General features: G+C 32.1%; 2 protein-coding genes across 2 annotated transcripts; both read right to left on the bottom strand.

The window, feature by feature from the left end:
* Positions 1–139: 139 nt before the first annotated feature.
* LOC125841209 (uncharacterized) lies at positions 140–12,467 on the bottom strand. The gene is made up of 11 exons (XM_049520284.1): positions 12,200–12,467; positions 12,004–12,054; positions 11,868–11,894; positions 11,322–11,426; positions 7,593–7,700; positions 7,323–7,394; positions 7,192–7,242; positions 6,651–6,713; positions 6,436–6,560; positions 1,903–2,104; positions 140–1,342 (listed from the first exon to the last, which is right to left on the bottom strand). Exons 1-11 carry the CDS (start codon positions 12,341–12,343, stop codon positions 626–628), a joined length of 1,665 nt encoding a protein of 554 aa, XP_049376241.1. The 5' UTR covers positions 12,344–12,467; the 3' UTR covers positions 140–625.
* Positions 12,468–20,638: 8,171 nt separating this feature from the next.
* On the bottom strand, positions 20,639–23,111 carry LOC125841222 (proline-rich receptor-like protein kinase PERK8). The gene is made up of 2 exons (XM_049520301.1): positions 22,485–23,111; positions 20,639–20,836 (listed from the first exon to the last, which is right to left on the bottom strand). The coding sequence occupies exon 1, from the start codon at positions 23,057–23,059 to the stop codon at positions 22,520–22,522; it is 540 nt and encodes a 179-aa protein (XP_049376258.1). The 5' UTR covers positions 23,060–23,111; the 3' UTR covers positions 20,639–20,836; positions 22,485–22,519.
* Positions 23,112–23,826: the final 715 nt, after the last annotated feature.

The raw sequence follows: 23,826 nt of genomic DNA, 5'->3' as shown, positions 1-23,826 counted from the left end.
CCATTTGGTCATGTAAGATATGGGGATAAACTGTTTTCTCATCATACATGACATGATTTGATCTCATTTATGTTTATGATCTCACCATGTCATTTTATATGAGCCAGAGCCTCCAGTATATATTTGTTCAACGTAAATATTCTCAAAAAAACAGAAAACTGTATACCGTATGTCAAATTTCAGCATCATAACAAACTAATATAAAGTATACATCTCATTTAGTCGATGAATAAGTTCCTGAATCTTGGCAAAAATACGAGACGAAAAATTATGCATGAATTCAAGAGATATAGGAGCTTCACTATAACTCACCAATATCAAGTATATATAACTCATTTTGGATAACTAAAAGCTTCCTGAATCTTGTAAATATTTGAGACAAGGGAAAGCATGGCTTCATTATCCTTCCTATAAGAACAGCTTCAACTTCCAAACGACGATAATAGCATATTTAGCTATATGCAAATCAATTTGCATATATAAGCAATGGACTAACACGAAACACAGATTCAATGCTTGAAGCCTTGAAGGTTCAAGAACCAGGACCGAAGAACTCTTGACCAGCTTTCTGGAACATTTCCCCTTTCTCTGGATGCAGATGACAAAATTCCTCCAAGATCTAAACCTACAACTTGTGGAAATACTGAATATTGAGTGCAGTGGTAGGAATACAAGTTTCAAGGCTGCCATCGGAGAACCAGCTTTGGATTATGTTCTGAGATGTACTAGTTGAGGTTAGTGCATTAGGCCACCTATCCACCAACTTGAAACCAAATTCAGACGCTGCTGAAAGTATAGATGGTTCATCAACTCTGCGGAAGACGTGACAAAGGATTAGAGCTGGTGTACTATCCTCCTCATCGCCTCTACTGGGTCGGATCAGCTCTTTTGCAGTTGCAAACAAAGGAGCGATTGCTTCAGCAATATAAGTGACATCTGTGCCTATTATGACATCGAAACCTCTGTCATTTAGTGTCTTGATGGATTCTACATCATCTCTGTTTCCCCACTCAAGTTTTTTTGTTATTAGACTAGCAAGAGTTGGTACATGGAGATTCAAAGCGAGATTCTGGTTTAACAGATCAAGTGTTTTTGTGTCTCCATCAGTGGCGACCACAAGGTTAGCAGATCTAGCAGCAACCATGGAGCAAATGCCCGCACATCCACAACCCAGCTCTAGAACACTTCTCCCTGAAACAATGGTCTGGTTAGCAGCAAGCACAGAAGCCATAAGCCGAGCTGATTCCCATAACATTAAGCCAGTTGATTTGCAGGTATGCTGATACTCTTTTGAGAGGACCTTTATCTTGAAAGAATAGTCTTTGGAGATGACATCAAGAATCTAGAACGTTGACAAGTATGGAAGTCAGTGACTGGTGGAAAATATTTTGAAACATCTAAAAATTACTTTATACAAGCTTTTATGGGGGGATCCAGCGCTCCCAACTTCATATTTCTGAATCAATTACGACTAACCACCTGGTTCATATTAGAATATGCTACCCATAATGGAGGAAATTTGATAACTGCTATCCTTAATTCAACTTGACTAGAGTATCAATCTTTGAAAAATGGAAATTACTATTAAATCAAGAACCTGTATCTACAAACTCGGATCAGGTCCCAGAAGTAAATTTGATGAGATACAGCACAAACGTTGGTTTATTTGAATAATAAAAAAAAAGGATCTACATGCCACTCTTGGATCAATGCATGAGCAGTTGAGCACTAAATATATGCATTGGTCATGATTGCCCAACTATAATGTCAGTGTTAATGCATAAAACCACAAATGTTAGTCACACTGCCTTCTGGAACCATTAACTCTGTTATCCTCACAGTTTCTGTATCTCTCATAACAACAGGAAGGAATGAACACTAGAAGTGAATGAAAGTTCATACCTCCTCCTTAGGAGATGAAATACCAAACATTTCAAGAGCCATCCCCTCAGATATGTCAACTTCTGTCTCATTTGCGGAGTCTTCAAGGATAATTTTTGGTATTTCAGGCTTATCATTATCCTTACCAAGGAATTTCACCTTGCTTTCGGTTTTCCCTCCAGATATTCCACTACCAACACGGAATACAGCTTGAACCCAGCGCCTGAAACCACAGCACCAAAGTATGTTTTTATCTAATACATCAAAAGTACACCGAAAAATGGATATGAGATGTTAAGGGGAAACCCCAGTACAAGATAGTATTATTAATGAAATACACACTCTAGCATTGATCTTCATCCAAGCCCGTCAGATTCTTTATAGTGTGTGCCTAATGAAGTTAGGCTCCACAAAGTCACAAATAACAGTTTTAGAAATTTTGAAACATCTGTTACCACATTTGTTCTCCTATCTGTCACCTCTACATCCCAAACTCAAGTTTGAGTGTTAACATTTTGTTCAATATTGTTGGCTTTGCAGCTTTTGCATTCTAACATCAATAATTGTGGAAAGAAAAGTTAGCTTCCAGTGTGTTCAAAAGAAGATCAAATTCAGCCATGAGTATATTGCATGTTGATATTACTCCTCGTCTATCTGATGAACTATTATGTAAAATCCAAAGCAACGTGTGCTTTTTCTGATGAACCTTTTAAGCACATTATGCACCTGTCCATGGGTATTGATTTACTCATTTTTGGTCTTGTTCAAATCACTGATGTCCTTGGCTTTTTGTGCACAACACCCTTCCCTTGTATATTCCAAAACGCTAGATTTTTCTACATTTCAGTGACAAACCTCTGATCTGTAAAAATATTTTTCACTATCCTACCACGGTAGGAGTTGAACCCACACCACAAACCCAATAAATTTAAGCACTGAAAGAGCCACATGTTGGCTCTAAGCAATATCAAGTTTCCATTATAAGGAAGATCTCCACAATTCCCCTACAAGTTGCCTCTCGGCTCATGAGAAAATGTGATATACTTGAGATGAAGGTTGGAGGGGACAGGAAAAACCCTCGGAAAAATTCTAAAATCTTTGGCAAACCTCCAATGGAGGAACTGCACACACAGGAAAAAAACAATTCACTTCAATAAGCAAGACTTGGACAATGGTCAACTTGGGAGGTAGAGCAGGGGGAAGGAAAGATAATTACCGACTGCTATGGCCTATAAGGGCCAGTTCACAGATTAGAGAAGAAATATTACATTTCTTTACATGTCAACCAAAGGAATTAAGTGGGGATAACCAATCTAAATAAGGATTGCTGCAAGTATTCTTCAAACTTGTTCCTTCTTCACATTATGAATCCACTTGACTTAGTCAAGACACTTATTTATGTTTGAATGAGGCCATAACCAGGAACAAAACTATCACTTTCATCAAGTTAGGGGTATAAAACCTTATACCTCCCACTCCGTGATTAATGTAGCTCAAGATGATCAGTATAAGACATCAACAAGTGCCCTGACAAGACACAAACTAGTCAACTATTTACGTATCTTTCACCATTTAAGAGAATTGAATGTTCTGTCCAACATAATATTCCATAGCAGAAGAAACCTTTTTTAAACCAAGGAATCCCTAAGGGCCACCTGGCGTGCGGTTCAAAACTGGGTAGATAATGATCAAAGGAACTTTACTAAGGATAAAGTATAACATAGGATACTGATCAAATCAGACGTTTAAAAATAATACTCCCTATGTCCCAATTTATGTGGCCCTTTTTGTTTTTCGAGAGTCGAAAAGTTTAAGTTTGACCAGGTTTTGCGCATGAAATCTTTAAAGTTTTTGAAATGAAATTTATATATTTATAAACTATGTAAAAATTACTATAAGTCACAATAATTGACAATTCAAAATATTTAAAAGATATATGAAAAATTTTACGGTCAAGGATAGACTTGTTTGAATCTCGAAATCAGAAAAATGCCACATAAATTGGAACGGAGGGAGTAAGACATTAAGCTTGCTGTAAGTGTTACTTCCAGTATTTATGCTGAGACAGATGTAAATTCGAAAGGGGAAACTGAGGTTCTCTGAAAGTCAAACCAAATGTGGAACCATCGTTACATGAAAGTTAAGATATAAGATGTAAATTCAAATGTCCAATAATGCATGGCCAATCTACCTAGAGCTCATAAACAGAAAACACCACAGGTATAATGAAAAGTATATTTAAATCTACCAGAGAATACAGATCACACTTCCTCAGTTCAATTGACCTTTTTATTTTGGGGTGTTGCAAAATATTTGACACCTTATTTTCATAATATTCAAATTTTCAAATTCATTAATAAAAAACAACTATACTAGCATGCTTCAATCCAAATAAGTTAGAGATCAGCTCTATGAATCCTCACTGACCATATTTCTCCATTTAAATTCATTTCAGGCCAAAACTATACAAGATAAAAATGAAAAGTACTAGAAGTTCTCTATATTTTCTAACATAATAAAAATATCTAATAGTGTGAAAAGACTCCTAAAAATCATACGACCTAAAGTAAAATGTACTAACATGGCTAAAAGATATTCTCAACTAATTAATATCTCCTATATGAATCTTTTTTCTCCATGGTGTCTGTTGGTGTTTTTAAAAATGGGGCAGCAAATATGTCTAAATGATTTTATTAAGTGTAGGAGGGCATTAAATAGCCAATTTGAGAACATAATATGCAGAAAATCTGCAATTCAAAATTCAAAAAAGCTAGAATTTCTCAACAGCTAAAACAATCTAGTAAAATATAAATCTCAAATTTATCCTAAACCTAAATAATTTATTATATCATAAAGTACTACAGTAACTAAAGTAAAATTCAACACTCCTCCTTTGCTTTAGTTACTGCAGATGAAAAAACGTTCCTCCTCAATTTCTACTTTGACAGTTGGCGTTGGCGCTGAATTCTGTTTATTGTTTTTGAACTTTAAAAATTTCTTCTTTTTTTTTTTCCTTCTTTTGGCGTTATGCTGAAAAAATACCTTGAATAACTTGTCGTGTCTAAAAGCTCTTTTGAAAGTGCTTTAATCTGAACTTTTGTAGGATTTGCAAAATATTGTTGTAAGAATTTTTCTTCCATCACATATCGCATAGGTTTTAAATTATGGTTTTATTCTCACAAACCAAATTTGATTGGTATCGCCTGTGGAAATTTGTGGGGCATTGAAAGAGAGTATGCTGCTGGCCATTTTTCAGGTTTAAAATTGGTTGAAAAAAGCGCGGGTTGAAAATAGCCCTGATGGGTTAAAATGGATAGAAAAATAACCCTTGCAGGTTAAAAGTAGCCTAACGGGTTAAAAATGATATGATAGTTCTTTGGAAAAACTCACAGATCCCGTAAGATCAATTAAGCTCTTGATACCACTGTTGGTGTTTTTAAAAAGATGAGGCAGCAAAAAGAGAGTTGAAAATGTCTCTCTTTGGATTGAAATTACTTTCAATGGTTTTCAGTTTTTTTTTTTTTTTTTTTTTTTTTTGCACCGGGTGTCCGAGTCTCTTTGAGCCCCGACTAATCCCGGGGGTGCACAGGCCCTCGGCAAGGAGTTTCCCGCAAATGCACCACGGTTAATTCAGGTTTTACCCAGTCCGATGGCCCTCAGAAATTGTTTTCAGTTTGAGCACATAAATATGCAGAAAATCTGTAATTCAAAATTCAAAAAAAAGCTAGAATTTCTTAACTAAAACAACCTAGTAAAAATTTAAATTTCAAATTTATTCTAAATCTAGACAATTTATTGTATTAAAAATTACTGCAGTAACTAAAGTAAATTCAACAGTATCTTGTCTTTTGCTAAGTCTGCATAGCTTCCAAGAGATTATGTCTTTCGAAACAACTTTTTTCCATGTGATTTTACATCTCGTGTCCTCTTTGACACCTTTACTAACCATGATTTCACATCTATAGACTAGTGCACCTTGAGGTCAACCATGACAATGATCAGATCATCTCAAGCAATCTTCTCTAAGTTTATCCTCAATCTGTGCCACTTGCACCTTCTAAAGAATGTATCATTTTTAATCTTGTCTAATCTCATATGACCCCACATCCATCTTAGCATCCACATTTTTACAACACTCATCTCACTAATGTGTTTTACTTTTGTGTCCCAACATTCACTCTCATATAACATTGCTAGTGTTATAATTGTTCAAAATTCATTTATTTATTAAAATTTAGACATGGATGCGATATTTACTCTATCAATATATCCAATTTATATGACAGTTCCATTTTGATGTTAAAATATGTTGGACATCTCAATTTTATACAGCTGTCACAACTTTCAAAAATTCAAACTAGTTAATCAATTCAAATTTTGAACTTTTAAGTGATATTTCTCATTTAAACAAACAAACTTCACAACAACTTTAATTTTTTCTTTCAATATCACTGGTGTAATATGCAAGTCAAACTAACATCAAATTATGCAATCAAATACCATCACATACAATAGAATGGAGGAAGTAACAAATAGAAAGTACTGATCATATACCTATTCATCACCAACTCCCTTGACCGATTTTCCACTTGCTTGAAACACAAGAAGTGCTCCTCAGCATCAAAACCATTTTCATTGAAGAGATTTATTAAAAACTCATCAGAAAAGTAGAAAGCCCTCTGTTGACAGAAATAAGCTGCCATAAGATGCGCATCAACAATATAAGGCCCATTCTATGAGAAATATCAATTTGTAACAGTAGAACTTACAGTCCCATCACCCCGGACATAGAAGTTATCACTGATTTTTTGTTCCTTGGAGGTAAGCCTTTCCTGGTAATACAAACCTTAGCTGTAAGTATACATCATTCCCAAATATGCTACATTTTCAGTAAGTCCAAAGATAAAATAAACAAAAACCTGATATTACAACCCAAACTTACTCAAGTTAAATTCAAAGGTAGCCATCCAATATCACATGTTATGCAAAATACGAAGGCAATTAAGTAAATCCAAAGTTATTAGTCCCTCCGTCCCAATTTATGTGACACACTTCCCTGTTTAGTCTGTCCTAAAAAGAGTGTCACGTTTCTATAATTAGAAACAACATAACTTTAAAAAATCCTTTTTACCCTTAATGAAATAATTTCTAGCTATTTAGACCACAAATCTCAAAAGTCTTCCTTTTTTCTTAAACTTTGTGCCTAGTCAAATGGTGTTACATAGATTGCGGTAGAGGAAGTACAAAATCAATAAGTTCATACAATATGGTGAAGAAATAGATTAGGATATTATATGGTGAAGTTTAAACCTGAGCAAGGTCACCAGTTGCATAGTCCCGAAATAAGACACAGCCATCTTTCTGGAAAGGAAAAAGGTATAAGAGTCATAATAATGAAATCAAAAGGTGCAAACCAACGAAATTAAGAACCGGTATCTGACCTTCAGAACTTTTCTGATGTTTTGTAACATCAGAGGCATCTTCTCAGGGGATACTGCAGATAGAACAAATATCTGCTTAACAAGTCAGCTTATTTGTTTAAGTAAATATATGCTGTGCGGTCTAACTAGATTTGGAACAAAAACAAACATTCAAGAACAAGGCATGCTTTTAAGTAAATGATTATGAGACAGCATGATTTGTTATGCAGAAAGTATGTCGATGCAAATGGGATAGCCCACAAATTATAGAAAAAAACTTTTGTCTAGTACCATGGTAACAACATCCACTGATGAAGGAGAAATATGCTGGATCAGGTCATCCACTGTTGGATCACAGACAAATGCATTCACCCGAGCATCATCAAAATCCTTGTGCGACTGCAATAAATTCATAAACTTTTAACACAAATCGGTGTTATGTATTTTCACTTTTGCATCACATCCTAAACAAGAAACTTACTCTTGGCATCAACCACAAACTAACATGCAACTTATCAAGAAGAATGAACTTTTTTACTAACACCAACCACAAAAACTAGCTCATCAACTAAGCATTGTCCAAGACCATATAAGAAAACAACAACTCATTCCCTCAACCAACATGGAAGACTCTTAAAACTCCCCCACACACTCAAAACTGAACATCTGGAGCTTAGACAACAAAAAATAAAGCAGTTTTCCAAAGTCTCAAATTTAGGGCTTGGTTCCAGCCTTGTTTTGTAGTGAATTAGAGGTTTAGTCAGCAATTGTCCTATTTTCTTTTTTCTTTTCTTTGAATTGGCTTCAATCGAGATTGCTTCAGCTTCTTAGGCACATTGCTATTTCGTAATCCTTGCGGCCAAGGATAATGAGGCTTAATCATGTTCAGGTTCCAAGCGTTACAACTTTCTTCTGCAATGATTCCATTATTGATTTCGTGCTTTGACAAATGCCACCAAGTGCTCCTAGGCAATGAGGGGATATTGCAGAAAAAAAAAAGAAAAAGAAAGTCATGCTTAGCCCCTTAGATTTGGCCACGGGATGACAGCCTTCAATGCCCTAGGGAGCAGCTTTCTTGTGGTAGTAATTGTGGAAGTTCAAATCCTTCTACTTTAGATGATGAGCACCCGATCCGACTTCACAGATCTTTTTGACATTCCATATAAGGAGCAGCGTTCATCATCCGGGGTGATAAAAATGGATATATATCATGAGCAAAACAGAAATAGATCAGGATCTCAAAACCAAAAGAGACTAGAAAGAAGATGGTGCAACATTGGGTAACCAAGAATAGAGATGGTTCTTTTTCTTTATCAAGTAAGGTTTGATGTCATGAAAAGAAGTGATTTTGAGAATGAATGACTTGACTATACCCTCAAGTTTGGTGGGATTTAAATAGACTTCACAATTATCTCAAGAAAATAACATATAAGTGCATATTAAGTCTCTTCTTAATCACACAACTATAGGAATTGTAGATATTTTTATATTTACATGGTATACACTCTTATCATATTTATAAATCCTTAACACAATCAAATCAGATGTTCAAGGAAAACCTTTAAAGCATTGGAAAAATTTCTTTGATATATTAACTTCTGCCTTTGTGAAAACATTAGTTCTGGCTTCTAGCAAGTGTTACAAAAACATTGTAATGTGGTGATATGTCAAAATGAAAGAAATGCAACATAAGCTTTTTGATAAGATAAGTGAAATTATTAACAATGGAAACTCCTGTCTACAAGAGGTATACCAAAAAAGTAGAGAATCTACATCAAAATATGATTCTCTATAAAAGACATTCAATCATCTATGCAAGAAGCCAGAAGGAACTACAAGGGTGCACCAAAAAGCAACCAAAGTAAAAAGGTTATTTCTCAAGTGTGCAAACTCATTTTTGATCCCCTCAAGAACTCTCATATTTCTCTCTTTCCATATGACCCACATAAAGAGTTAATGGAGCAACCGTCCATGCTTTTTGCCTTCTACAAGTATGTCTTCCAACCTAAATATGTAGAACATATCTAACGGTACCCGACATTACCCATTGTACACCATAACAATTCAGAACCATCCTCCACAAAATCGATGCCACTTTACAATGCACCAAGAGATGATCAACTTCTTCACCAGAACACTTGCACATGGAACTTCAGCTAACATGAGTGATATTTCTCTTCCTTAAGTTATTGGTTGTCAGAATCGCTCCCCTCGCCGCCAACCAAGCAAAAAAGCACAACTTTCTAGGTGTCCCAGGGATCCAGATTGAAAGGTTTGGAAAAGACATCTTCTCTCTCGCGAGCAAGCTCTGATAGAGAGATTTGACAGTGAACAAACCATCGCTACTCAAGGCCCACCTCCATGAATCACTAAGATTGTGCCTGATGAGTTTGTAGAGCAACTCCAAAAGCCTTTGAAACTCATCCATCTCCCAGTTTGGAAGTGATGTGACCATCGAAGTCTTCCCACCCATTCAGAATGCTCCTTCACATGCCACAGCCAAACGGGACAGTAATAGCCCAAGTCCTCCACCCTCCTTTGGATGAGCCATATTTCTCTACCACTACCTCCCTCATAAGGCGTTCTCCTCCACCCTAAATATTCGCCATTTCCCTAGTAAAATTCTATTAAACACCTTAAGATCTCTCAGTCCTAGACCACCCCATTCCTTTGGAGTTGTAGCAACCTCCCAGACTCCCATTTAACCTAGTGATTTTTTTAGTCCCATAAAAAGTTCCTTTGAAGCCTTTCTTGTTTTCTGAAACTATCATTGGTGCTTGCAACAAAGACAATCAGAAGGTAGGGATGCCCAATAAAGTGTTTTTTATGAATACTTCCTTGCCACCCTTCACAAGTATCACTTTTCCCAACTTGCTCATCTCTTCTCAACTCTTTCAATAATAGGATTCCAAACTGTGAGGTCCTTATGCAAGGCAACCCTAGTCCTGTACGTTACAGGCATTGTAAACTTTTCCAGACACTTGTTCCAAACCATTCTCTCCCCCTCTTCTTCCTCCTCTCCTTCCCTCCCTATGAAGAGACTCCATCACTTCCCCCATCTCCAAGCGCCAGTGCCAACGCCAGCACCACTGATCAAAACTCAGGGTGCAACCATATTCTAAACCCACACACAGAGGTCCCCCACCTTCTTGAAGAGGTCAAAACACCAAAGATGGACAGAGAGACCCACCAAATTCACCACCACAATGTCTCTCGTAAAATGTGGATCGTCACACCCAGGAAGTTCCTCCCATCCTTCCAACTTCAAGAAGGTGTCACCCATCCACCTTCTCCCCCTTTGAAGAATTTCAGCAGCTTGAAACTCATCTGCAAAATGAAAAAGAAACCGAGAATGATTAACCTTCAGCACATTAGCTACACCCAAACAGCTGCCGCCCAGTTTCCAACAGCATCCGGTGAGCCCACCCATTTTGGGAAAGTCCCGAGCAATACAAGAAAGTTTTTTCTTTGGACATATTTACTGGACAGCGAAAAATGGGGTTCCCTATCTGATTCCACCTTGCAGCATCTTCCCCCTAGTTCTAATACTGGCTCCTTGAAAGACCTTTGTTCCAGCTTCCTTGATTCTAGAGGGAAGTAGGAGCCTCTCTCTCTAGACATTTCAAAATTGATGTATCTACAACGTAAGCTAATAAGACCCACATATAATGGACTCGTAGCATCCTAATGAGCCTTGGTTGTACAAACAATATAGCATGCCAATGTGAATAATTTTCTGAAAAGAACCAAATATAAAAAATCTCATATGATAAATATTACTCAAGTAAATATATCCAAAACAAAAAAGAACGCTTATCCAACACAAGCAACAAGATGAACTAACTATCGTCAATGACTCCTTAGAAATATCTTTGCTACAATTTTTGTGAAATAGGCACGCCAACAAGCTGAAATATTCTCAACCTCCCACTCATTCCAGATCACAATTAAACAACTAAAGGGAAAATACTTTCTTCAATTGTTACTTTGAGAGGCCACTGACACGAACTAAATATGTACCTTAACTAAGTTCACAGCTCGAGGTGAAAAATCGCAGGCATGGACGAATATGTTTGGTATTGTAGCAAGCAAAGGAAAGATGGTATTTCCAGCCCCGCACCCGACCTGTAATCAGCAGTATTCCATCAGTGCAAGTGTAACAAGAGAACAATTGATCCTTCAACAAATAATATTACATAAACATGTGTTAGATTGTGATCCGCATAACAAGAAAGGTAACTACAACTTGAAAAAGTTATGAGCACTTTCAACAGCACTCATTTGATTGCTTGAAGAAGGCAATATGAAAACTATAATTCTCTTGACGAACACCAAAAGTTAAATGATAGTAGCTAATAGAGCTCTTAAGAAACTACAGGACATAATCACCATATGCTGAAAATAGACATGCAAGTACTTAGATGTAGAAAATATTAACAAGAAAAACATACTGTCACAAAATTGTGCTGAACGAAATACTGAGATAATCATTAGTTATACCTCAAAAAGATGGGCTCAGAATATTCGACGGATAAAAAGAACAAATGCGTGATAAACTTGAATTACCTCAAGAATGACTTTCTCGTCAGTCCCCTGCAAAGAGTAAGAATAGGAACATATCATTATTTAATGTACCATCCTCCTTAACTTAACACATTCATTTAGAACAAAACTCATAATATTCATTGTCTTATTCACTCACAGAGAAGTATTGACCCCATTCCTTGTCCAGATAATGCCTGTCTTTAAAGAACTGTTTTTTTTTTTTTCAAATCGAGAAGGAAAAACACAGCAGAAAAAGAAAGAAAACAGCAAAACAACATCAGTAAGGAGTTGCAAAATTCAGACACTGAGCAAATACAGATCAAAGGGTTTATTAGAGAGTATAAGAAACTTACTTTATCTTGATGGCGCTTGTAAAAGATATCCCAGTACTTCTTTGCATCTTTTTCGTACTTGTCTCTCCAGAAAGGAGATATTTCACCAGTGGAGGTGGGGTATATCTGTATCTTTTGTGATGCTGCCTGCTTATTTTCCTCCATTCCAAAACCTGCAACTCTATATAACTTGGAAAATATCCTTTTGCCGTCAAGATTTGGGGTTTTCTTCTAGGGTAGGAGTAAGTTTTTTGGTAGCTAACAATGGAGGCTTAAAAAAAAACAAAAGGCAATGGAGATTTAAAATGCCCCGACTAATTTGCGCTACACTCTCAGTCAGTCAATGCAATAAGGTTTTAATCGGAGTCGAAATCAAAAGGGTAATAAAAAATTTCAAAAATTTCAAAAGGGTAACTAAATTATTTTTCAAATCAAAAGGGTAATAAATTTTAACAGCATTTAAATCAAGATTTTCGTCGTAAGGCGCAGAAATCCATGAGCCTTACAATGCATAGCAGGTTTAAGCCTTGTAAGGCTCAGTCGCCTTGAGCCTTACAAGACGCAAGACTGTCTGCGCTTTGTGGGCTATTTTTAAAAAAAAAATTAATTTTATTTTCTTGAGTTGTTATTAATATACTAGATACATACCCCGTGCCAGCACAGAGCCCAATATATATTACTCTTTGTGTTTTAATTTATTTATGTGATATATGTGGAATTTGAAGTTAATCAATTTCTTAACATGTTTTTCAGTATTAGAGTCAACCAATTTTATATATATAGAGAGAGAGAGACAGACAGACAGATTTTTTAAGTTGCTAATTATTGTGATTTATAATATTTTTTACGTAATTTTCATATAATATATATTACTCCTTTTGTGTTGATCATGTGATACAAATGAAGTTTCAAAAGTTAATCATTTTTTTTATAAATTCTTTTTTATATTTAAGTTATTAATTATTGTGATTTACAATATATTTTATGTATTTTATATAATATCTCTGTCTCTTTATCCCAATTTCTGTGGTATAGATGAAATTTTGAGAGTTAACAATTTTTTTTTATATATTTTCAAATATTTTGAAGCTATTAATTATTATGATTTATAATATTTTTTACATAATTTTTTAATATATATAGTGATAAAATACAAATTATTAAAAAAGAAAACTTTAAATTGTCAAACTACCCCTGACTACAAGCAGGCATGTTGAAACTTGAAAAGTTATTCAAAATTTTATATGATTTTTAAAATTATTTTAAGTTATTAATTACTGTGATTTATAATGTTTTAGGCGATTTTGAAGTAATATATATTATTTCGTTCTCCCAATTTATGCGGCATAGATATAATTTCAAAAATTAATCATATTTATGTCTTTTAAATTGTTAATTATTGTAATTTGTAGTACCTTTTACGTAATTTTTAAATAATTTTTTTTACTTCTCATGTCCCAATTTATGTGGTATTGATATAATTTTGAGAGTTAGCCAATTTTGTTTATGTCTTTTAAATTTCGAAGTTGTTAATTATTGTGATTTATATGCTTTTTATGTGATTGTCAAATAATATATGTCATTTCCTCTAACCCATTTTATGTGTCACATATAGAATTTTGAAAGTCAAATGATTTTTTTATATTAATTTTAAATATTTTAACTTATTAATTATTGTGATTTAAAGTATTATTACTGTAATTTTCAAATATATAGCAGGCTAAAAAAGAAATGTAAGACAAAATTAAAAGGAAAAAAGTGCAGACTTAATGGTCAATTAATGTGATGCAAATGAAATTTGAAGAGGCAGCTAAGTGTTGTATATATTATTATTTTTAAATTAAGTTGTTAATTATTGTGACTTATAGTACTATTAGGCTTTTAACATCATTTTTATAAATAACACATGTTTCTTCTTTTATCTTAATTTATGTGGCACAATAGAATTTAGAGAGTTAATCATTTTTTTATATGATTTTTCAATATTTGAATTCAATAATTACAATAATTTATAGTACTTTTTATATAAACTTAAAATAATATATGCTATTTTTTCTATCCTAATTTATGGGACATTAATAGAATTTTGAGTGTCGATAATATTTTAATACTATTTTTAAATATTGGTAATGAACAATCATATTATCATTTAAATTTAGCTTTAGTAATGAAATATGAAATATTAAATTTTATTAGTTAATTTTATTTTACATGATCTCAAACACAATAACAAAGAATGCCTAAAATAACTGCAAAAGAATACAGTACTAAATATGTCTACCAAAAAAAAGAATAGTACTAAATATTATTGATGGGACGTGTGGGTCTGAGTAAGTGCTAACATCAGCACCTTTTGCCTTTAAGGTATTGAAAAAAGCCTCACATTTCAATATATTTACCAATATGTACCAGTGGATTTATTGTAAAAAGATATCAAAGAAGGGGCAAATAAAACTTTGAAAAAGTACTGCATTATCAACAAAAGGACACTATAGGAATTAGAGGGAAAAAATCATGAAACACACAATTTCCAAAGCAAATTGTATAAGCATTCATAGCAAAGTATATAGTAGAATTAGATAGTAACTTACCAAATTACCCTTATCTAGGAAATTATCAACAAAAGGAAACAATAGGAATTAGAGGGAAAAAATCATGAAATGCACAATTCCCAAAGCAAATTGTATAAGCATTCATAGCAAAGTATATAGTAGAATTAGATAGTAACTTACCAAATTATCCTTGTCTAGGAAGCAAGCATGTTGACAAACAGCTGCTTCCTAGACTCATCTATATATTAGTAACTAGACATCGGAGCCCGTGCTAGCACGGGCCCAATATGTATCATTTTTTATTTCAATTTATGTGACAAAGACAAAATTAAAGAGTTAATCAAACTTTAATATTAATTTAAAATAGTTTAAATTTTTAATTATTGTTAACTATGGTAAAAAAAATTTTATGTCTTTTAACATTCTAAATTGCTAATTATTGTTGTATGATTTGTAATATCTTTTACGCAATTTACAAATAATTCTTCTTTCTCAATTTATGTGGTACTAATAAAATTTCGAGATTCAATCAATTTTTTTTGTCTTTAAAATATTCTATTATTAATTACTGTAAATTATTGTACTTTCTAAGTAATTTTCAAATAATATATATTATTTCATTTGTCCAATTTATGTGTCAACGATAAAATTTGAAGAGTTAATCAGATCGTTTACATATTTTTATATCTTTTGAATATTTAAGTAAATAATTATTGTGATTTATAATATTTTATACAATTATTTTTAAAAAAATTAAACAACAAACAAAACGAATTCATCATAGGAAAATTACCAAAGCATCCTTTAATACATTAATAATGGGTCCCACTTTTTGTTTAAAAAAATATACATATTGGGAGGATATTTTTGTCCAAATTGGAAATAGAATAAGTATTAAAGTCTTTTAAAATTTTAAATTGTTAATTCTTATTGTATGATTTGTAATACTTTTACGCCGTTTTCAAATAATAGAGGTCATTTCTTCTTTCTCAATTTATGTAGTACTAAAAAAAATTTGAGATTCAATCAATTTTTTTTGTCTTTGAAATATTTCTAGCTGTTAATTACTGTAATTTATAGTACTTTCTAAGAAATTTTCAAATAATATATATTATTTCATTTGTCCCAATTTATGTGTCACCGGTAAAATTTGAAGAGTCAATCAGATCTTTTATATATTTTCATATCTTTTAAATATTTAAGTAATTAATTATCGTGATTTATAATATTTTATACAATTATTTAGTATAATAAAATAAATTTAAAAGAAACAAACAAAACGAACTCATCATAGGAAATTACCAAAGCATCCTTCAATACACAATAATGGGTCCCACTTTTTGTTTTTAAGAAATTGCACATTCGAAGGATATTTCTGTCCAAAGTGAAAATATTGTGTAAAAAATGTGCATTTATTGTGATTTTGAATGTTTTGTGGGGTAATAGGGCGCACGCAAAGTTAAGGTGTCTTTTTGAAAATCTGGGACAACTTCAAGTATCACTTAATGTTTTTTCTCAAAATCTAATTTACTTTCGTAAACTATGTGTCAGATCAAAATCAGATTAACAAATTCAAAAGGAATGAGTAATAAATAGTTCATACAATGACATATTTATATTTTAAAAGAAATATCTCTTTTGATTGAAAGCTAACAAGATAGTTACAATGTAACTAAATACTATAAAAAGCTTTGCATTGTACCTTATATATATATATATATATATATATAAAAAGGAAGAGCGTATTAAAAAAAATATTCAATTGAATACTATGAATAGTAAGATAAATTGTTCTTTTCTTCCTCAGTATCCAGCTATACATTTGACTCTTATTGTATTAAAAAAAAAGGATTTATCGTACAATAAAAAAATAAAAAAATACATATTCAAAACTATTTGCCTAGGTGTTTTCGTGTCTGTCACTCTTATCAGGGCTAAAACAACTCTATATAAATCTCTTTATATTATAAAAAATAAATAGATGCACGATCATTTTATTATATTGAAAAAACTATAATATTTATACTAATATATGGACGATGCTTGCGTATAACATCTTTCTTTATACATCGATCACTACAAATAGTTAGAGCCATTCCATGCAAACTGTGTTTAAGTAGTCAACAAACTAAAGGGTATCAAAAAACACACATCATAGGGACATGACACAATACAACAAATATGATATATTGCTATAATATTATTAGCTATAACATGAAATTCGTCACTAACTATTTACTTTTAGTGACAAAAATTATATTTAGTACCAAATCTATATTGGAAACGATAAAAATAACTACAAGGAATGGCTCAAATATTAGTTTTGAATTCAAATGTATCTCTCTTACCCAAAATATGACTTACGTTCAATTTCTAGACTCAAATATTAGTTTTGAATTCAATGATGATTTTAAAATAAGAATAAAACTTATTGTTATATATATATATAACAATTCAAGAAAAAAAAATCAATTTTATTTTTTTAAAAAAATAGCCTGCAAAGCACAAGCAGCCTTGCGCCTTGTAAGGCTCAAGGCGGCTGAGCCTTACAAGGCTAGAAGTTGTTGCGCCTTGTAAGGCTCATGAGTTTCTACGCCTTGCGACGGAAACTCTGATTTAAACGCTGTTAGAATTTGTTGCCCTTTTGGTTTGAAAAATAATTTAGTTGCCCTTTTGAAATTTTCGAAAACTTTTGTTGCCATTTTGTTTCCGGACTCGTTTTAATTGTCGCACTTTGTTTGGATGGTTTTTGCTTATTTTTCATAATGTATCGTATTTAAAAGCATCTTGTTTTATTTAGTAGAAATATTATTGTAACTAAAATTGTGAGGTTCACCACGTCGATTTCATGTGTAATAGTATAATTTTTTATTTTTTTACAACGTCATATGCCAAGTTGTTCTTAGTTTAGCTGCAATAATATTTCTACTGAATAGAACATGATGTTCTTCTTCTCACCTTCTCTCACATAAAGTTATTATTTCTACTAAATATATAAAAGATGATTGAACATCTCATACATCAAATTGTGGACAAAATCAACGTTAAAAAATAGGGAAAAGTTTGGGGGAAGATAAAAAAAAAAATAACCAACACTAATAATGAGAAACTACTAGTGCTTCATGTAAAACTCAAGAATGACTTTGAATTTTAACCCAAAGATAAGGGACTATTTTTTACTTTTTCTCAAGAAATTGACTTGCCTTTTAGAAGTACAGAAAACAAGTTGGTGGATTAATAGTTTATTGTCTCTTCTTCATCTATCCCCCCCCCCCCCCACAACCACCACTCTTGACCATCCCACCCCATGCCACCCCCGAACCTTCACTCATATCCCATTGCATTTCATCTTTATAATATTTTGCTAGATAATATGAAAAAAAAATGGAATAATATATTTTTATTTGCTTATCAAACACTAAAAAAACAAAGAAAAATTAACTATTTTTCAAGGAAATATTTTCCTTCGTACCAAACACACCTTGAGAGTTACTCAAAACATAGAACTTTTAATTAGCGCCCAATAATATAAAACATCAACACAAACAAGGATAGCAAACGTGCAGGCGAATCAAATCCGCATAAACTTGCTAAAACTTCGCATGCCCTGTTGCACATAACAAAAATTATTTGAGAAATTTTCATAGATAGTTATAGTTTGTATCATAATTATGAATATCAAATTATAGTTTACTTAATTACAATTCATAGCAATAGTTTGAGAGAAGTGAATGAGTTTGAGATTGAGAGAGAGTTTGGAAAGAGAGATGAGAAATGCAAGATATAGATATTGTATCTGAGATACGACCTAATATAGTATGTGTATTGATACAACTCGTATTTGTACATCTCTCCTATATGTATCTCTAAAATATTGTTCAAATCTTTCTCTCAATATTGCACGTCGATACGTATAATATTAACTTTGAAACTGTAACATAGATATATAGATACACATATGTATGAATTATCAACCAAACACAAAAACACACATGTACATGTATATCTGATAGATGTATGATACTAAAAATTGATACATGCACTCTATGAAACAGATACACGTTGATATAAAAAGAGTATAAAACACATATATACATATGTATCATAGACATGTATGATACATAAAATTGAAAATGTGAATTATGAGTTCAATACTTAGATTTGAAACTGTAAAAAACAGATAGACATATATATACACACATATCAAATATAATTCGAAAAAATTGGTATCTGTATCAAATTGTATCAATTTCTTTTCAAAATTATATCTATCAATAGAGAAATCAAGCCAACATGTATTAGTTGTTATTTTTAAATGAGATTGAGTTTCACAAATATGCATGCTAGAAATATGCTATTTGTTGCTATTCTATCTATTTGTGCATCAAGTTCGAAGAATATCTCAATTTTTAATGAAGACATAATAGTAGCTTTATGTTTAATAGGCTTTATTATATTCAGTCAGAAGAGTTTAGGTAATAATTTCAAAGTGATACATATTAATTCATACTATATCAATTTCGTCATTACACAATTGTATGTTACTATACCTAATATAATTACTTTATTGTGTTGTCAATAGGAAAAGAAATAAAACTAATATTTTGGATTTTAATTATTTTAATATGAATTAATAAAGATACAACAAAAATTACATGTTCTTTGTTTCAATAAAGGAAAATTCACAATTTCTTTATCCTTTTCAATTTTAGTAGCTGAGATGTCTTCAGATTGGGAAAAAACACAAGGAACTCGGTGAGTGATTTTTCTCTATCGATTTAATTCATACACGATTAACTAATTGCATTTGGAAATTAAATACAACCTTGAAGAATAAATAGCAAAATTATACAACCTATGAAGCGGGACAGATAGAGGAAGAGGAAAAGAGGAGAGCAAGAGATGATATATTATTAGATATAAAAACCCCAAGTACGGTTACATTAGATAATATTTTAAAATTATAGATATGTATTATAAATATAGTAGCTATGTTTTTTTCCTTAAAATTTTTATTTTCAACCTAAGTTGTCCTATCCTGCTCCGTCCCACATCCATATTTTTAAAAATAAAATCTAGAGTTCGATTCTAAAAATAAAATTCATATAAGAAAATCCTAAGTATAACTACGTTAGGTTATATTTTAAATATAGCTATGTATTATTAATAAGTAGCTATGTTTGCTTAGATAGATTAATTTTTCATAAATTGTTTTCAACCTAAGCTGCCCTATCCCACTCCGCCCCACATTCTCTCTCTCTCTCTCACACACACACATATATATAGAGAGAGATATATATGTATAGATACATGGAGACTTTTCTAGGAGAATCAATTAAAGGAGTATTGGGAAGCATACAAAGTAGCTTACCCTCAAGAATTCCAAGAACTAGTAAACATGGGACCAAATCCGTATAATTTTACTAATAAAATACATAGCCTAATAACAGGAGAAGACCCAAATAGCGGCTTAGTAGTATTGCAAAAGAATGCATTAATAAAATTAGAACAACTTAGTATAACTAATTGGAGCCATATAATTTTTTTTAAAAAAAACTATTTCTACTATTGCGCCATAAGTGGTAATGCATTTAACCAAAGTTTGGGAAAAAAACTTTTTAACAAACTCCCTGGAGCCTTAGGAAGAGAAATAGGAGAAAGATGGAACAAAAGAGAGGGATTAATACAAAATCCAAACGTAAATTGGTCCATAGGACATAAAATACAACATGTTATGAAAATATTACAGAAGAAATGTACGAATATACAAATACAAAAATAATTAAAACAAAACACTGATTTTTGTAAGAATATATATACAACACAAAGTTATGATCAAAGTACACCAAAAAGAAAATACAAAAGGACATATCAAAATACCCAAGAATACAAACCTAGGAAAAAGTACTATCTAAGAAAATCAACGGCTAGAAAGCCTTATCTAAATAAAGATAGACATGTAAGAAAACATAATAATAACAGAATTTACAAAAATAGGCTAGCTTGTTTTACTTGTGGAAGTAAAGAACATCTAGCTAACACTTGTCCAGGAAGAAATAATAGTAGAACGAGAAATGCCCAACTTATAGAAGACTTCCAAGAGACCCTAATAAATGTAGATGAATATATGTCAGATAATGAAAGTATATATTCAGTAATAAGCATAGATGCCATAGAAGGAAGACAACAAGACTCATCTGATTCAGAAGAAGCCATACTAAACATCTCAAGCAAGGAAAGACTATATTTTGGAAATATAAAAATTTTATTTTAGTATACGTAGATGATATCTTAGTATTTAGTCATACTATTAAAGAACACTTAGGACATTTACAAACAGTATTCAAACTATTCGTAGACAATGAGATAATCATTAGTAAGAACGAATATATATATATATATATAAAGGTTCTTTTTAACTGAGTTTAATTAAGTCAAAAAGTAAAATTCATAATAACTGAGTTTAAAAAAAAGACTATGTTAAAGAATAATTAGTGACTACTAGTCTACTATTGTTGACTAGTGCTTAGTGGATTTTTATAAAATTATGTGTGTGTAAAAAATTGTAATCACAAACGTGTCTTTACAAAAGAACATGAAAATACGTGACAATGCAAGCCTTAGGATATTCCGATATCTTGATTATGAACTATGATTTGTTCATTTGGTAAGATTGAATAAGAAATGAGAAATTTTGATAGTTTTCATAGCTTGTGAAGCTCTCACGAATATAAAAAAAATAACTTATAAAATCTAAATTACATGTCCAAATAAAACTTTAATTTTACATCATTTAATTTTGTATTATGATTTCATATCTCATATTACTTTGTTCGCAAATCACAATGCTTCATAATACTTTCACTTTTGGATAACCATCATCGGATAAATAACTGATATTAGTTTTATCTAAAATATTTACTACACCTATTTTGCATCATTTTTTTATTTATTATTATCTACAAATATATGTAGTATTTTTTTTTTTTTTGAGCAATGACACCGTTATAGCAACGTGCATCCGCCCCGGGGCAGAGCCAAGTAGAGCAAAGGGGATTATCGAACCCTCTTGGTGGAAATTATATTATTTATATCTAGTTTAAAAAAATTTAGATTTTTTTAGCTTCTTTATATATTTACTTTTTCGTATTTTAAACTCGCTTAATAAAAATTTTAGCTCAATCACTGTGCACCTAGTTTGGTAAGTAAGAGCCAAATGTTTGTGGGCAACCTGCTGCATTGCCATAAAACTTCATGATTTGATCTTGGCAATTTTGAAATTTACAGTAGAGAAAGGAATAAGACATAAGTATCCCTAGATTATGATTAAAATCTTAAAGACACACATTAACTAAATTTAGGTTTTATTACTTTTGAACTCATTTTTTTTTTGTAATTTTGTACAATTTTTGCCTTACGTGGCACACTCTGTAGTCCGTACCACGCATTTGAGGTGTGTGAGAAATATTTGAATGTCACGTAAGTAAAAAAGGTGTACAAAATTACAAAAAAAAAAGGATCACGAGGTAATAGGACCTTAGTTTAGTAAAGGTGTGTCTCTACCCTCTAAGATTTTGGTCCTAGTCTAGTTACCTTATCCCGTAGAGAAACAATCTAATTTTTAGATGAAGATTGCTTCTATTGATGTTGTATACCCAATTTCAATAGATGAATTGAAATATATATGATGTATACTAAATACAATTATATAATCAATTAAGCCAAATATCCTAGAATGCAAAATATACATATACCATTTTGATTTTTCAAGAATCCCCTGCTTCTCTTTTCACCAACAAATTAAATGGAAAACCACCCAAAATCCCAAAACAATGGAGCCATGAAAAAGTGGAATAGAAGTTGCCTCTGAAGCAAAATAATAGTAGTAAGGATAAGTGTAATTCTTCTGTACTGGTGGTACCTGAGTTGATGGTATATTGATAATATTAGGAGGACAATTAGAAGTATGAGGAGGAGGAGGAGCACCAGTGTATATCATGTAAGATGGTGGAGGAGATTTAGGTTCTTTCTGAGACGAGGACGGTGGTGATGGTGAATGGGAGGATGGTGGTGAGGGGCGTAGTGGAGCGAAGAGTGGTGGTGGTGGTGGTGGTGTTTGTAGTAGTATTGATGTTGATGGTGAAGGTGGTGGCTTGAGTTTGATAGGGGAAGGTGGTGGAGTAGAACAAATAACAGGACATGTATTACATTCACTTATGCAGAGTAAACTTGCTGGTGGCATTGTGTTAGTATCTTGAGAATTTGCTAGACAAAATATTGCAACACAAAGGACCAAAAATAAGCATTTTGTTTTCATGGAATGTTTCATTTTTAGGCCAAATTGTGATTGAAGAAACTTGTGATGCTAAGTGGTATTTGCTTTTATAGACTTTTTAGCCCTTCCAAGAATCTTATTCATTCTTGTTTGAGGCTCTTTCTGAAAGCTGAACATGAATATATGCTTCCTTTTAGATAAAAAAGATATGATGTTTGCTTTAAAGCTTTGTAATTTACCTCCCTCCTACACACTGTAGAAAGTGGTGACTACAGATTCATGTTTTTTGATGTCCAGAGCCCATATTGGAGCCCCGATTAAATTTGAATTGCGCACGCCCTCCCAACAAAATTTTCTTTATGCCCATGCATGCTCAAATTCGAAACTTTTAGTTAAGGGTGAAACAGTCTCATTACTACACCACAATTCATATTGATTGCTTTGTGACCGTGTTTTACATGATCATTTTAGGAGTATAACAAGTTTTAATTTGTATATTCCTTATGTATTAAGATTTGTCCTGAATTTTCTATATTATTTAAATTTTATCATGATTGTATTTTGTTTCAAAAATGTTTTCTTGGTGAAGAAAGACTTTCATATCTATCCACAATATACTCGCTAAGAGAGTTTTGTTCAGGAGGGAAAATATTTTTTCTATAATTTTAATATTTTTTTATTTTGTAGTTTCTTATATATAGATTAATTGATAAAATCTTATCAAACTATTCTATACAAAAAAATAAATTTTTAGCGGCAATTAATTAACGATAATAGTGTTTTAATTGTTCTCTAAATATGTTTTTTTGAAACAATTAACG

Source organism: Solanum stenotomum, chromosome 10 (assembly GCF_019186545.1).
Source record: "Solanum stenotomum isolate F172 chromosome 10, ASM1918654v1, whole genome shotgun sequence".
Lineage (NCBI taxonomy): Eukaryota > Viridiplantae > Streptophyta > Magnoliopsida > Solanales > Solanaceae > Solanum > Solanum stenotomum.
The sequence above is the reverse complement of the archived record's forward strand: the minus strand, read 5'-3'. Positions and strand labels throughout refer to the sequence as shown.